We start from the raw sequence: 16,215 nt of genomic DNA on the forward strand, positions 1-16,215 counted from the left end.
TTTACATGCGTACGTATACAGAAAATATTTTTCTTACGGCCGCTCTTCCTTGGGCAGGAGAGAGGGGAAAGGCCTTTTGAAACCGCGCTGGGCTCCCGCACAGGTGCCCCCGGAAGGTATCGGCAGGAGAGGTTGCCGTACAGCAAGATGGCGGCGCGCAGTGTGGGCGCGCTCCTTGCAGGTGAGCGCGGCCACGGCGCGTGCGCGGGGGCTGCGCCGGCTCCGCGGCGGGAAGGGCGGCGGAGCCGCGTGGGGGCGGCGGGGGTGGCCGCGAGCAGTATCAGCGTTACCGGGGTTCGCTTCTCCTGCCCGCCTCGGGGCTCGTGGGGAAACGCAGCCGTTAGGCTCTGAAAGCAGCTTTTTCTTTTCTTTTTTCCCTTGTTGTGAGGAGTTTTGTCAGCTTGAACCCCCCCCCCCCCCCCACCCCCCCCCCCCCCCCCCCCCCCCCCCCCCCCCCCCCCCACCCACCCAAACTCTGTGTTTCTCTCTAACAGCTGTAAAACTGCTTAACGAGCATCGGTCGCACAGACAGTTCTAAGGCTCCTATGCCTCAGTTTGCACAGAAACAAGAAACCAACTTGCTTTCTCAAAAATGAGAGTCTCCAGAAATACATAAGATGCATAAAAACACGATTGCCTTGCTCAGCAGCACGTGAAAACTGCTCGTGTTTTTGCTCCTGCATCTGGTGACACCAATTCTAAGACTGTACTATTTGTTGTGGTACCACAACACATTCTAACCCACTAATGGAGTGATCTTAAGAGTAGTTTTATACTAGATAAAGAGCTATAAAATCTATCTGCTGTCAAAAAGACGAAGTAAGGATCCTGCAGAGCATAATGGGGAAGCCGGGTGAAGGCAGAAGTTCCTGCCGAGCGGTTGGTGTGTCCTGCACGTGCGTGGAAATGCCTTCCACAAGATGGGCACTGTAGGGCTGAACAGTGGTAATTCTGAACTCAGGAAAAAAAGAGTCACTAGAGAGTCATCAAGGGGCCAAAAAGAGAAGGGTTTGCTCCAGAGGTGAGCGTGAAGACCCGCTCCACTTCCTGGGAAAGGGTGTTTCTTCCCCTGCTGGAAAGGGGCTCTAGGATGTCCGTGGTGCAGCGGCTGGGAGCAGGGTGGCTCCTGGATCACCTCTCCTTCATCAGCCGCTCCGGCTACGAGACGCACGGCTCCCTCGTGCATCCTCCTCGAGGTGCTCTCCATCCCTGTGACCCCGCTGCCCATGCGACTGCCTGCGCGTCGGGGGATGATCCCGCGCCTGGAGGCGCTGTGGAACTGGAAGGCAGAAGAGGAAAAACTAGATACGTGTTTCGGGAAGAGTTCTTTGATGTTTTCAAGCCGCACATAGAGGCTGCCGCTCCGGAGCGGCTGTGCCAGGGCGGCTTGAATGGGATCCCCACGGACACGGGCGGCAGCCGGCTGGAGCAGCAAGGAGGAGCCCGCGCTGACGCTGGAGATCGTGATGCTGGCGCGAGGAAGGTGCGTTCTCCCCAACACTGTGGTCTGCCCTGGCATTCCCTGCTAAATAACCTCCCGCTAGCATCACCTTGCTGGGGTTTGTCTTTGAAGTTGTGTAGGAGAGCGTCAACTTCGCAGGAGAAACAGAAACATTTCCATGGTGATTTTAAGGATCCACATATAACACAAGTGTTCACGAGGATGTCCTTATCTCCTTTATGTCACTGTTGTGCATCCTGTGATTTGTGTGTAGTAGGTTGCTTGCAAACTATCCTGATGTTGCTTGTGGTCACAGGGATTTAAACCTGTCATGATAGTCCATATTAACAGAGCGTATGAGTTTATTTGCAGTATGTTGAGTGTTCAGTATTGTTCCTTATGGACCAACAAAATTTAAGGGTCAGGAGTTTCAATCAACAAACATGATTATGAAGACCAGGCTAATGTTCCCTTGTTAGTGATAAACTTCATCTCACAGCTAAACGGGTATCTACTAGTGTGAGCTCAAGGCAGACATGAGAACCATCTGTTGTGTGTGCTAGATGCCATTAGATTCCAATGCCTGTGAGCAATTTTAAATAACTTTGTTAAACTCTTGTGTCTTTAGAATGCCTGCAGTAGCCTAGAGATTTTGAAATTTAGTTTTTTTCTTGATAGATTTATACTTGTGATAAAGAAACTTTTTTTTTTCCCAATTTTATGACTTGATATGTTATTTAAGTAATTTATTTTTATATGTTTTTTCTTCTGAGTATTGTGGTTTGTTTATTTTCACTGTTTGTTTATTCTGCAGAAACGCAAAAGGAAATGTGTGTTCAACCAGGGTGAACTGGATGCGTTAGAATACCACACAAAGGTGAGTTTGAGCAAAGGCATATTTTGCAGGTACATGGTAGCAGCAGTATATGGAATGCAGAATGTGATTGCATTTGAGTCCTCTTCTTGTAGCTTGTTCCATTAACCAGATGGTCACCTCTCCAGTCCCCAAATGAAATATTTCACGTGTAGTTAACATACAAAACAGATGTCAGACTGCAGCTGAGAAATTTCGAAGAGCTGGAAAACATGTTCACAGAGTGTCTTTAACTGTTATGCCTTACTGAACATTATATAGTGATGAATTTTGCTTTGAACTGAACATCGTGAACTTTTCTGAAGATAGAGTCATCTTTGGGATGTCAGTGTACTGTGTTGGGTTTATTCTATACTGCTGTGACCAGAAGTGCTCCAACATGTCTCACCTCCACTAGTGAGAAAGAATTTTCCACCTTTTGATATTTATACAAATGAATCATCATAAATTAATTAGAACTTGGGTCTTTTTCCTGGGCTCATGTTTGTGGTGTACTGGTAAAATTATTACTAGTAAAGCATAATAATAAGGGTTGGAAGGGACCCCTATAGATCATTTGGTCCGACTCCCCTGCTCCAGCAGGGACACCAAGAGCACGGGGCACAGGGCGGCATCCAGGCAGGGTTGGAAGATCTCCAGAGAAGGAGACTCCACAGCCTCCCTGGGCAGCCTGTGCCAGGGCTCTGTCACTCTCAAAGGAAAGAAGTTCTTCCTCACATGGAGATGGAACTTCCTGTGTTGTAACTTACATCCATTATCAATGATCTCAGTATTTAGCAAAGTTCTTTCTTCCAGTCTGTGAATTCAAAATGTGCTTTGTTTCATGTCTTATTCCCCAGTATAGATGTTTGAAAGACTGTTTTCTCTTGCTTTGTGTCTTCATACAGATAAGGAAGCTGATTTGGGAAGGCACTTTGCATTTAGTCCAGGAAGGACTGAAAAGTGGGTTTCTTCACTGCACTACTGCAAAACTCGATTGCAGCAAGAATGTTGTTCCAGGACCCATTGGCTGTGGGTTGGCTGAGTTATGTGAAAGAGCAAAGCAGTTTCCAGCTATCAATGACAGTGACCATGAAGCTATACGAGCAATAGATGATGAAACCTTCATTTCAGAGCAGGATCTGCATTCATGTGTTATCGAAAACAACTCAAGCTGTGCAAAGATGATTATGTTAATGGGCCAGAAGTACTTGGTGCCACCCAGAAGCAGTTTCCTTTTATCCGATATTTCATGTTTACAGCCACTGCTGAATTGTAAGTATATTTGCATACTCTGCTATGTAAGTGTTCTTTGTAGTAGTTGGGTAGCTAAAACCTTATTTTTTAGCCAGCAGATTTAATGTATGTTTTGTTTTAAAAATATGTATTTTTTTTCTAATTTTCCTTTTCAGACAAGAAAAAATATGATGTAATTGTGATGGATCCACCATGGGAAAATAAATCTGTTAAAAGGAGTAACCGGTAAATTTTACTATAAATTTGCATTATGCCTTTTAAAACAGAAACTAGATTATCTTTACTTACACACATTTTACTTCAGCTTTTGAGTATACTGACACAATCCAAAACTGTATATGTGCAAGACTGTAAGTTAAAATAGCAAATATTTTGTCATATGCCTATCTTTTAAGTCTGTAAAATGTCATGGGGATGTCACTGAAATGTTTTCACTGAATTTGTTCACTGAAATGAACCTAATATTTGCAAGATTGGATCTTGGATTACCCACTTGGTGAGAGACTGTTAGAGATACTTACAAGAAAAATCTGGAGTCAGTTCTTGGTCCTGGGGGACCTTCAATGCTCATTTTAAATCAAGAGTTACTTTAGTGGCCATAAAACTCCACACTTACTTACTTACACTAAAGTAAATGTAAGTATTTCTAGGACTGAAGGAAGATTTAGAAGTTTGATTTAGAATTTTAGGTCTTTTTCTGTCTATTGGGAAGAGGAGGATTTTACTGCTGCATTATCACTTTTCCTCAAGTGTAATAGGAGCTGGTCCTGAGTACTGTGGTTTATGAATTCATTAACCTGAAATTTTCTGGGCCTCTCCACTGAGTCACATCAAGTTTATGTCAGTAGGGCTCTCCTGACTACCACAAAATTGCGTCTGTGTGAAAGAAGGGCAAGCAGAAAATATGGCCCTAGAACTTTCTGGAATAAAGACACTTTTTGTCTGCTTTTTCTGTACCTATTGAAACGTTATAGAAACATAATTCAAAGAAAGAGATTGATTAGCAGGTCTTGCTTTGAAAGCCCTACAAAAGTCTCTAGAAAATTGGAGTAGAATGCATTGAAGTTTCATTCTTAACTATGCAAATAACTAAGGAAAATTTTAGCTATTCATAGGCATGACACAGACAGCCTGTCCCTCCTTTCCTTACAAAACAGAGCCTGAAGGTGGCAGAGCTGCCTACTACTACCACGGTCCTGTCTTGCTGTTTAGACACTAAACTCGATCAGATTCACTTGCTAAAACAAAAATCCATTTGTGCTTTCAGCACAGAACTGCAGACAGCTGCTCATTCAGTCACAGATATCTCGACTGACTGGTGGCTCACCTTTTCTCGGATACTAAAAGCACTGAAAACTGAGATAAATATGTATGTTAGTAAGAATTTTTCATTTCACTTACGTTAGAATTATGGCTATGCGATGCAGGAGAATAAATGTTTTAAGGGTTTTGTTGTTGTTTTTTATTGCTCTGCTTTTTTACCTTCAGAACCAAGGAGAATATCCCTCTTACCCTGTGTTTTTGCAGGTGCAGCTCCACAGATGCCCAAGAGTCTGTTGCTGCACATGCTAAGCAGCAATTCTGTGTAGTGCTAGAAAAGCAGCTACCTTATTCATAGATATTCCCCCCCCCCCCCGCATAACCCAGATGTGAAACACTTGTTTTCTCTAGGATCTAGTCCAGAAAGTATTGCTGGGTTTTATCTGCCCTCCTTATTTTTGTCCCTGTTCTCATAACGGCGTTGTACGGGGATCCTCAGTACCCAGCTGATGGGTTGTGGATTCCAGCAGGCCACGAGTCACTGTCCACTAATGCTGCAATGTGCATAGGTTCCCACTAGCTCACTAATAATGTAGAGCAGCAGAACAAGAGCAAATGGTAGAGCAGGACAGGATCCAGAGAAAATGCTACAGTCACCACCATAGAGCAGAGTTAACCCGAAAGTATGGGGAACTGTTCTGAATAACCCAGAGAAGTTTGACAGTGAGTGGTAACTTCGAATCCCGAGTGACTTTTGCAAGAAATGATTACTCTTTTATGACCTTTTCATTCACCAGTCAAATTAGTGTTGCACTTGTAAGTGGCTCCCCTGTTATTTTTGCTCGGAGGAGAGATTATGTATTATGAAAAGTGAACACGGTTATGTGGACTCCAGCAAAAAGAGCTACTTCAATTAAGTAGCTTTGTTATGGCACAAGGTGAGAGTTTTGAGTTATAAGTGATAGCTCTTAAATTAAATGTGGTCTTTTAGGTTTCCTCAGAATCATAATTTTCCCCCAACAAATTATTTGCAGAAATGGAAGAGAAATCTGTAGATAAAGATTCTGCTCAGGAACATTAGGTACAAACACTTAAGATTTTTTTTTTTTTGGGCGGGATCCAGCAGATTTAGCCACTAGGTGGCATCCTGTACCCATCATTGCAGGATCTTTGTGCTGTTGGGAGGTATCTCATGAAGTGTTCCAGACACGTAATTTCTTTATCCCCTTTTTATTATTTTCTGCAATGTTTATGTTATTGATGTATGATAACTTGCTTTCTCACTGTTTTGGCACATAGATATGGCTACTTGTCTTCATGGCAGATCAAGCAGATTCCTGTGTTGGCTCTAGCTGCTCCAAATTGTCTCGTAGTCACGTGGGTGACTAATAGACAGAAGCACTTAAGGTTTGTTAAGGAAGAACTTTATCCTCATTGGTCTGTGAAAACACTTGCTGAGTGGCACTGGGTAAAAGTAAGTTCCCAACTGCTTTTATTGCTTTCTTGGGGACTGAGGAATGGAAAAAAAATCTAATTAAAAAAAAAAAAAGGATGTGAGAAGTTTTCCCTGTGTATTTTTAACTCCTTTGTGTTAGATTACCAGATCTGGAGAATTTGTATTTCCTTTGGATTCTTCCCACAAAAAGCCCTATGAAGTTCTTGTATTGGGGAGAGTTCAAGGAAGCGTAGAGGAAGCCTTAAGGTATGACAGACTATTATAGTAAATGTGTTTTTGTGGGGTGGGCTGCTAGGATTCTCTTTGTATGTGTCACTGGTGTAATGGTGTAATACTATGTAATGTCCCATGACCTTGATGTCATCTTCTGGTTGATTTTTTTTTTTTTTTTTTTTTTAAACTAGAAAGAATGTTGCTAACTTTGGGATGAGGAAAATTCTCTAGTGAGATTAAAGGGTGGAAATAGTTTGCAGTTTGTTCTTACATGCACCTGTATTGGGGAGCTGGCTCACATATAGAGCACGAGGGCAGAGCGTCTTTTGTTGGCAGGTTCTGTCAGACCATGAGTTCGGGATACAAGTTGAAGGTATTTTGGGGCTGTTGGTGCTTTTCTGCAAGTGAGATCCAACAGATGTATGTTGGTTGATCTTCCTCTCTTCATATGGTTGTTGTTAGCCTTGTATCCTTTAAAGACTCAGTGATTTCATAAACTGTCCTTTTAGTCAAATACTTCCAACATTTCAGCTGAGCAACTTTAACTTCTGTCAGATGTATCCGAAGTTTAACTGCGAATGAATGAGCATTCTGTATTTTATCTCCTATCTGAACTAGCTCCATGAAAGCCTCAGACTGCCTTTGTCGTATTCATTCTTACATTCATCTTGTCCTGGTTTGTGCAACAGGAAATCTGAAGAGGTGCTTCCAATTCCAGACCATAAGTTAATTGTCAGCGTACCCTGCAGTCTGCATTCACATAAGCCCCCTCTTACTGGTATGTTTTTGATAATGCTAAAGTATAATGCTTCTGTAGGACATTTCACTTGGGTATCTGAAATGAAGTACCTAGAATCAGGTGTCTCTGAACATGAAATGTGACTTTCCGCATGCCAAGCACTTTTGCTCAGTAGGGCTGGTTGATCCTCAGCATTTCTAAAAATGTCAGGCACCTAATTCGTTATCTCTGAAAATGAGTGTGAAGAGTAGAAATTCACTGTGTGAGTCCTTGTGTGAATGCTTGGATAGGCAGGCAAAAAAGAAGTCGCTTATTTATTTATGTTTGGGAACTTGCAGGAATGATTATAAATCAGTATGGAGGAAGGTATCTCAAATGACTTACCTTCTTGGGAAAAATGTCCATGGGTATATATAAAATTAAGTATCTCTTATATAATTCACAAAAATGTTCTTTCTTTTAATGTCATGATGAAAGAAATTTCTTTATATCTGCATGAGTTGCTTATATGCTTGCAATACAGATGTGCCTTTAAATACAAAAAAAAACCTAAATTTTTTTTAAAAACTGCTAACAATTTGCAGAAAATAAATCATACCTAATTAATTTCCCAGAAGCCTTATTTATTTAACTGGAATCGATGCAGTGACTTAGTCAACTAGTTAGAATGAGTATGAATAATTGCAGCTTTTCCCAGGGTTTAGTGCAAAGTATTTAGAAGTTTTTGTATCATGCATTTCTATATACACATTGTTATGGAGAAAATCTGCTTTGGGCTACTTTTTCCAAGAGAAAAAGGTGCTACTCTCAGGTAGTCATATTTCTTTTTCATCATCATAGGCACCCGAGTGCCTTACAATGATATAGTAAGCAGCATATTTAATACTTGTTTTTCATCCTGTAAGGGAAGAATTTTCCCCCGAGGGGAGAAGTCTCAGCAGATCTACAGTTATTCCAGATGCATGTGGTGCTATATATTTATGTCAAAGAAAGCATGTAGAAGAAATGCACACTGCTGTTAGAGGAAGGGAGTCGTAGCCTGTGGCTGGCCCCGAGTGTGTTCCTTTTGTTGCACTGACAGGCTTTCCTTAGCCAGTTCCCCAAAATAAGCCTCAGTTAGGATGCTAGTTCTAACGGTTGTTTTAATACTTCCAGGGAGGGTTTAAAATTTGTATTTTGGGCTTCCACATATATACCTATTCCAAGACATGTAATAGGTATATATTTTATTAAGTTTAAAAGAACAGTTCCAGGAGGATTTGCCCACTGTTCTGTCACTACATCTTTAAGAATTAAGTTGTGTGCAGTAAGTATGTGTGTTGCTTTAAACTGAGGGTAGGATAGTGATTTGTGAGGCAGCCGTGGAGGGCCTGTTCAGAAAACTTATACCTAGAAATACACTTGGACACAAACAGGAAATTTGTGAGATATCCAAGGGTGCAACAAAGCAGCTTGTGTATGTTATAGAGATACCCAGAGATATAGAGAGAGCTAATGCCAGAATAGTCCTTGGGATTGTTCCTTTTTGTGGTACTGAATCTAGAAACGATATTGATGTATCCCTTAAGTCAAACCCTTGAATGAGTTTGAAATAAACGTTGTGCAACTTTTATGTATGTGTTTCTTGAGTCTCCAGTTAAATGTCAGGATTTGATATCATTGTGCAGTATTTATATATCTAATAAGTAAATTTACTTCTGAACTGCTTCAATGATTTGCACATTTTAAGAAAAAAATACATGTTCATCTACATCATTGGCAGCTTCATTCAGAATAGGATCATGGAATGAAATGTAGACCATAAAACAAAAGCTACTAGCTGATACTCTGACTTCAGTACTGTGAAGGGTGTCACTTTAACGATCAATGTTCTTGGCCACTAGAGAGCAGCTGAGCTACGTCCTAGTGTGGTTCAGAGGAAGTTTGAACAGAATCAGAGGTTTGGCAATGAGGGAGAAGGACACTTGATGAGTCACTCATGTTCTTTATGCTTTGTTTAAGTAGTAACAAAGCCAAAAATATTAGTGCTTACTGATCCTGCCTGGCACTTTTATTTCTTGTTACTACTATAAAGGCTGTATGTTGGTACATATGTAGCCACTTAATGACTGGGTATAATAGTTTATCTCTCTCTGGAAAGAGGAAGATGCAGATTAAAGCAAGCCATCAAAAAGGGACATTTGGGTTCCTGCGGTGCATTTAACTCTGAAATTGCGACTGTAGGGGGTTTTGATGCATGTGCTGTGTTTAGTGCTTAGAGCTTTAATATGTCATTGTAAATGTATTTAAACTGCTTTATGCAAATGCATTAAAATGAAATTTTATCACTCATGGGTTTGATTCAAATAACAGCAGGTTTTCTTCCTAATTCAATTCAGCATTGCTCTTAGAAGGCCTAGAAGGTATTCTGTAACATAGACATGAAGCAATATTGAACTTCAAATTTCTTTTCCCTCCTTCTTCTGCCTTATAGATTTATCTTGTTATAGCTGTCTCACCTCCAAAATTTAATGCATTTATTGCTAGAAGTAATATGTCCATGTAGAAGTATGCCCAAAAAACTTAGGCTTAATTCTAGGTCATTTTCTAGCCCCTTTATGTTTTCCAGCAAAAGAGTACAGTGGGAAATAGTGGTAAACCCCCTTGGGAAGTCTGAATCTGAGTGAAGTCTGAGCCATATTAGGCTGTGTAATAAATGTTTCCTGGAAGTAAAAAGAAAATGTATTTTGTTTTTCTTATGTACCTTGTAATGTTTCTATTAGAATTATCTGTGGAAGTACTGACATGTTGTTTAACTTGAAACTCAGGAAAGATGCAAGGCTGCTAAACCAGTTATTTTGCCTGAGCTTCTCATATTCTTTTTCTGGTCTTACTCCAAATAGGGATTAGACAAACTGAGTAATAAGGGCCTCCACACTGCAAACTCCTTGGAAGGTGTACTACAAAATGTTCTCCCTTGAAAATCACAGTTGCTCACAAATCGGACAATAAAAAGCCAACAAAGTAATTTTCACTTTATATACCCACTTTGCTCTTCAGAACTTGCTGTGCAGATAATGGCAGTTCAAAAGATAAGGTGAAGCAATTGCTTGTCTCAAAAATAGTTCCTTGCTTTGGTTTATAGAGCATTTTTGACAGCACACCCCTTAGGTGCGTGTTTGGGGTGTAGCAGGCATCCTGCCTGACGTCCTGCTTGCGCCCCAGAAGAAGGTGGGGGGTTCCCAGAAGACCCAGGTTGTGTCTATTGGCGTGCACTGGCTCTGCGTAGCCCAGAGCGTTAGATACCTACGTGCCTGAGTTGCCCTCTTAGGGCTCATAACACCTGCAAGTGATCATGAATAATATGTTTAAGCCACTTACTGTTAGTTTTGTCGGTAAATGAAAGGAGATAATTGTAAATAAAACAAACAAACAAAAACATCCCTATTGTAGAAAAATGACTATTTAATCTTCCTACTGATGCAAGTCTTCTCACTTGTTGTCAGGGGAGAAACTGCAGAGTTTGCTTAAGGGCTTCAAGTCAGATCCTTGTGTGTATTCAGATAGCCTTCTGATGATATAAAAGCCATAAAAACCCTAGCAAAAAGGCCATAATTTATAACTTAAAATAGGAGAAGTTAATGTTCAAGGAAACCAATATAATGAGATTTTATGCCAACAAAATATTGCCACATTATTGCCCTCTTGATATGCTAATTTCCATTGCAGTGAAAGTTACTGCCTGATGTGATTATGTAAATACCCATATCCAAGCAAAGAAAAATCATACTCTAATGTTATCTTGAATTATATGTAATCTGGCTCTATTTTTCCTGAAGGCCTTTTGCTGAATTACTATCTCTGGGGGTAGGAGAGAGGGAGATTCCTGGGACCTCCTTTTAAAATTCTATAATAAAAACAATTCGAAAATTGGCACAGTCTTGTTTCTTGTTGAAATAGCCTGTTCCTTGGCTATGTCTTTTTGTTTTCTGGCCAAGCAATCTTGGGCTAGATTCACTTTGAGAATAATATATCCCTGTTGCATCAACTACAGAGTGGTTTGTTGTTTGTTTTTAAATTTTCTCTCAGATGTGGAAGTGTTTTGTGCTTCGTAGTAACTATGTTTGATTACCATATTGCATGTTGAGATGATATTTTTAATCTCTACATTTTCAGAATACATATTGACATTTATGTGGTTTTAATGAAACTTTCATGCTTAAATGAGTGCTTCCTGCCCTGGATGTGGATATAACACATAAAACAATTTTATTTCATTTTTATATAGAAGGAATAAGGTCATTTAAAGTGTCTGGTCCCTGCAGTTAGCTCTGTATGGTGTTATGCCCACTCAGGTCAAAAGAGGGTCTTGAGGATGACAGGGTGTGCTCACAGAGAGTTTACTGAAAGCTTTGGAGCTTTGCATTCTGCAATATCTCTGTTCTGTTTTGTGGAAAAAAGTACATCCTCCTCCAACATGTTTTTTTCAGATCACAGAATGGCTGAGGTTGGAAGGGACCTCTAGGGATCATCTAGTCCAACCCCCTGCTCCAGCAGGGACACCCAGAGCACGTGGCACAGGGTGGCATCCAGACGGGGTTGAAAGATCTCCAGAGAAGGAGACTCCACAACCTCCCTGGGCAGCCTGTGCCAGGGCTCTGTCACCCTCACAGGAAAGAAGTTCCTCCTCACCTGGAGATGGAACTGCCTGTGTTTCAACTTGTACCCAATACCCCTTGTCCTATCACTGGCCACCACCAAGAGCAGTTTGGCCCTATCCTCCCTACATTCTCCCCTCAGGTACATTTTAAGATCTCCCCTCAGTCTTCTCCAGCCTAAACTGCCCTAGCTTTTGTTGAGTCTTTCCCCATAAGATAGATGTTCCATTCTCTGAAATTCTCTGTTCCAAGAATCGTTTGCCCTCCACTGGAGCCTCTGTAGAAGCGCCACATCCCTCTTATACTGGGAAGCCCAGAACTGCACCCAGTGCTCCAGGTGCAGCCTCACCAGAGCTGAGCATAGCGGGAGGATCCCCTCCCTTAACCTGCTGGCAGCACTCCTCCTGATGCAGCCAGGATCCCATTGGCCTTCTTGGCCACAAGAAGGTTAACTTGGTGTCAACCAGGACTCCCAGGTCCCTCTCTGTGGAGTTGTTCTCCAGCAGGTCAACCCCTAATCTGTGCTGGTGTCTGGGGTTATTCCTCCCCAGGTGCAGGACCCTGCACTTGTCCTTGTTGAACCTCATGAGGTTCCTCTCTACCCAACTGTCCAGCCTGTCTAGGGAATAGAATTTTTGTAAGACCTTTGTTATACGGTTGGCAGCAAGTTGTGCACAAGCAATCCTGAGCTAAATAGAGCATGGAGAAAGAAAAATACTACATTATTTTTGATTATGGCGAGTTTTCAAAATGTGACAAAAGGGGAAAAGTGGTATCTAATTAGTTAGACTCTTACCACACCAAGCAGCAGTGTCGCAATGTGTTGCAAGCCTTCCATCAGAACGTACATTTTGCTTGAAATCTCCCAGACTCTTCCCTGCAAAGGTTACATTTGTTTAAACCTTTTAGCTTGCTCCTGTAAGGAGCAGGTTTTTCAAATAAGATCCCTGCTGGTTTCCATATTCTCTGGATTAAAAGCTGCCTTGATGATAACCCATCTGTGCCATTTTCTTGACATTTGTTAAAAATTGGAGGAGGAAAATAGATTCATGTGGTGTATCAAAATATAAGGAAGTCTGGAAACACCCATTATGAAATATTTGAGAATAAATTTCAAGTGGGTTGATGCTTTTGAGGAAGCGGAGTTGAAAGTAGGAAACACATCTGGGGTGGGCTGCCGCCTGCTAGAATGTTAAGTGGATGCTCCTAGTTCTGTAGCAGGAGCAATCCATGACATGAGCAGCTGAGATCTAACACAGGGATTCTGTGACTGGCAAACCTGATGCAAAAAGTCAGGCTTGGATTGCACCCAAAAAAACCCCAAACATTCTGTGCTTATGCTCTGATGTATCTTGATTAAATGTGTTTCTGCTTCCTCAAATGATCAAGTTTGAAGAGACCAAGGTGAGTGATACCATGCTGGATTTATGTAATTTGAGCTACAGTCTTGCAGAAACTTCTTGGAAATTTGTGCAAAAAAAAAAAAAAAAAAAAAAAGGAATAAAATTTCCTGTGGAAAAGGAAACTGGTTTCTTGAGTTTTGTTCTTTGTCAATCACAGAATCCTCCCCATACATTGCATGTACTTTTATAGATAGGTTCTTATTTTTCTGCTCTGTTAGCTTGCTATATTCTTAAACTTTTACTTTACTGTTTTTTTTATATATATGCATACATGTATATGTGTGCATATATAAATAATATGAAAAAATGTTTTTATAGTCTTTTCTTGAAACCTTGTTAAGAATTTCTCTGATTTACTCATGAGCTAAATGGATCTGTATGGCAAGTAACCTATTTAACAAGAGCTGTATATACAATAGTACTTCTGAGGTGAAATGCAATAACGAAGGTCTTTTTCTGTCACTCCCGGAATACCAGTCATAATCAGTGACACAACTGATGTTAATGATATTTATTTAGGTTTAAGCAGTATAAATGCCCAATTATAGAAAATTTGAGATTTATGTTACTGAATGAAACAACATAGTTATACAGATATTTATTCAGTTGCCAAGTTGATGATAGGGAAAAGAGTCCTCTCATTTTTATAGCCCTTTGAGCGCTATGCTCATTTAAACTGATATTTCTTATTTTACCTTTTAAGAGTTGTTATTAATAAATACTTTAATCAAAGCAGATTAAAAGCAATTTGTGTTTTTTTTAATTCTATTTTTACTTTTTAGAATTGTTGTCTCCATGTTGTAGGAGCTGAGTCAAGTCTTTGGAAGATGTGTGGTTGGTAATAGTGAAAATTCACAAGTCATCTATGTAGATGCTGAAATAAATCCTCATTCCTTTTCTCTAAATGAAAAATGATAAATCAAGGTTATTGAAGGCCTTGACAGTATTGTTCAAAATCTCAAGGGCACTTATTTCAAATGACTTTCTGACTATAAATAGTCGAGCTGGTTGATGAAAAACCTGAAATTAATTTGCTGTCTCTCCCTTTTTTAATGAAACATTCCGTTTTTTTTTTCATCTGCTAACAACACAGGGGAGATTGTTTTTCATTTGCTTATTATTATTTTTGTTTGTACCTTTTTCATTGTTATCTTCATCTTTTTTTCTTCTCTCGCACAGAGGTTCTGGCAGAATTTGTCAAGCCAGATGCGGAACGCCTGGAGTTGTTTGCTCGCAACCTGCAGCCTGGTTGGACCAGCTGGGGGAATGAAGTTCTGAAGTTTCAGCACATTGATTATTTCACTGTTCTGCAGGATGAAAACTGACTGGAGTCTTTCAGCTTAACTCGGAAATTTCCTTCCTTTCCCCAGCATGCACTAGAACTTGCTTTTGTTACTGATAGTGCACTGGGAGGGTAAAAAAAAAAGAAGGTGAAACCTGTTGCGTTTCAGTTAAAATTTTTGAAGTGGCAGAATATTTATACTGTCTGTGTTTGTACAAGCTGTTCATTTATTCTGACTTTAGTAAAATAGTCAATTAATGATGTTAGAGTGCAAGACCATCTCTGATTCCAAACTTCTGGAAAAAATAAAAACAAAACTATGTTCTATATTCTCATTGCAGCTGTCACAAATCTGAGCATCATAAGTGTTCTAGTATCATGCTTGAGTGGCAATGCATTATTTTTAAAGCGTGACAGGAGAAGTAAATAGTTCTAAATTGGATATGTTTCCCCAAAGAAGGTTGGTGTTTGCAAAGCAATGGATTTTGAGCAAAAATAATTATAAAGACAGCATATCCTCCTACATGTTTGTCTCTGTCTACCTCTGAATAAATAACAGGAACAGTACTTGTGTTAATTGGCACATGAATTGTTGGCTGAGCACATTTTGTATAAAATTACACTTTTAAAACTATGAGCAATTCAGCTTACAAATTCTACATATTAAACCATTGTCTTTAACTGAAATTTAATAGAATTTAAATATGTTATAATTTCTGTTTCATTACTTTCTTGAAAGATTAAGTCATGCAAGTGAGTCCTATGTTTTAACTCACTTTTCTTTTTAACTTTAAGGTGCCTTTTATATGTTCTTTTAGTTCTTAAATGTATTTTGAGACTTGTGAAGCTCTGGCTGTTTTTCATTTGCAGACATAGAAACAGAATTGGTGAACAAGCTGAGCTGTGATTGTTTATAATGGGGAACAAAATGCATTGTATGCTTTTTTTTTAATTCAATTCACTTTTGGGAGTCTAATGGGCTATTAAAGTAGATGTTAGTAAATGGTCTTTTATAGTAAATTTTATAATTAAGATTAAAAACTTGTCAGTGTCTTATTTACTGACCCACTCATTGAACTACTGTTCAATGGAGTATTTTGCTTATGGGAGCATAATGGAGATTTAAAAAAAATAATCTAAAAAGAGAAAATACTGTCACAGAGTCGCTTCCAGGCAAATTTTTTTTGCATATGATTTTTATCCTACATTTTTAACAATCGTATGAGTACCGTCTCCTAAAACATGGTAACCAAATACAACTCCATGTATAAAGGGAAATAAGACTCTCTTTTTGCTTTTGGAAGATATTTAGAGCTTCTATGTTATGTAGAGCTTCTGAGTTCTCCTGTAGCCTTTCCTTCCCAAGGATGTTTCACCCACTACTAAATGAAGTTCATCAGAATCAAGTACAGTACAAATCTTGAGTGCCGTGCATGTTTTGTTTTTCCTTTTGTGCTCTTTAAAATAGCACGAGAAATTAAGATGCCATCTTTTCCGCAACTGCTCCTATGTATGTCTCTTCCTTATCTTTTAATTGCAAATTTAGAGAATCCTTTCCCCTCCTTTGAGCTCATCAGCAGAATCCTTCTAAAGGAATGATCCAAGTCAAGGCATTCAAGAATGACTGAGCTCTTTTTTTTTTTTTTTTTTTTTTTAAGACGGCATCTGAGATCA

At 39.9% G+C, this 16,215-nt stretch overlaps 1 protein-coding gene across 1 annotated transcript; it reads left to right on the plus strand.

Moving 5' to 3' along the window:
• The first annotated feature begins 114 nt into the window (after positions 1–114).
• On the plus strand, positions 115–15,490 carry METTL4 (methyltransferase like 4). Its single transcript, XM_026035476.1, has 9 exons — positions 115–181; positions 495–1,483; positions 2,256–2,318; positions 3,203–3,569; positions 3,707–3,776; positions 6,111–6,285; positions 6,407–6,513; positions 7,170–7,258; positions 14,439–15,490. Exons 2-9 carry the CDS (start codon positions 1,091–1,093, stop codon positions 14,582–14,584), a joined length of 1,410 nt encoding a protein of 469 aa, XP_025891261.1. The 5' UTR covers positions 115–181; positions 495–1,090; the 3' UTR covers positions 14,585–15,490.
• The last annotated feature ends 725 nt before the right edge of the window (positions 15,491–16,215 follow it).

Source organism: Nothoprocta perdicaria, unplaced genomic scaffold, assembly GCF_003342845.1.
Source record: "Nothoprocta perdicaria isolate Ctin4 unplaced genomic scaffold, notPer1 scaffold_16, whole genome shotgun sequence".
In the NCBI taxonomy this organism is placed as follows: domain Eukaryota; kingdom Metazoa; phylum Chordata; class Aves; order Tinamiformes; family Tinamidae; genus Nothoprocta; species Nothoprocta perdicaria.

Bases quoted from the DNA above. Each gene is read 5' to 3' on its own strand.
- METTL4 (XM_026035476.1), top strand. From the start codon at position 1,091: ATGTCCGTGGTGCAGCGGCTGGGAGCAGGGTGGCTCCTGGATCACCTC. The intron at 6,286-6,406 runs GTAAGTTCCCAA...CCTTTGTGTTAG, and splicing joins CTGAGTGGCACTGGGTAAAA to ATTACCAGATCTGGAGAATT. The intron at 7,259-14,438 runs GTATGTTTTTGA...TCTCTCGCACAG, and splicing joins ACATAAGCCCCCTCTTACTG to AGGTTCTGGCAGAATTTGTC.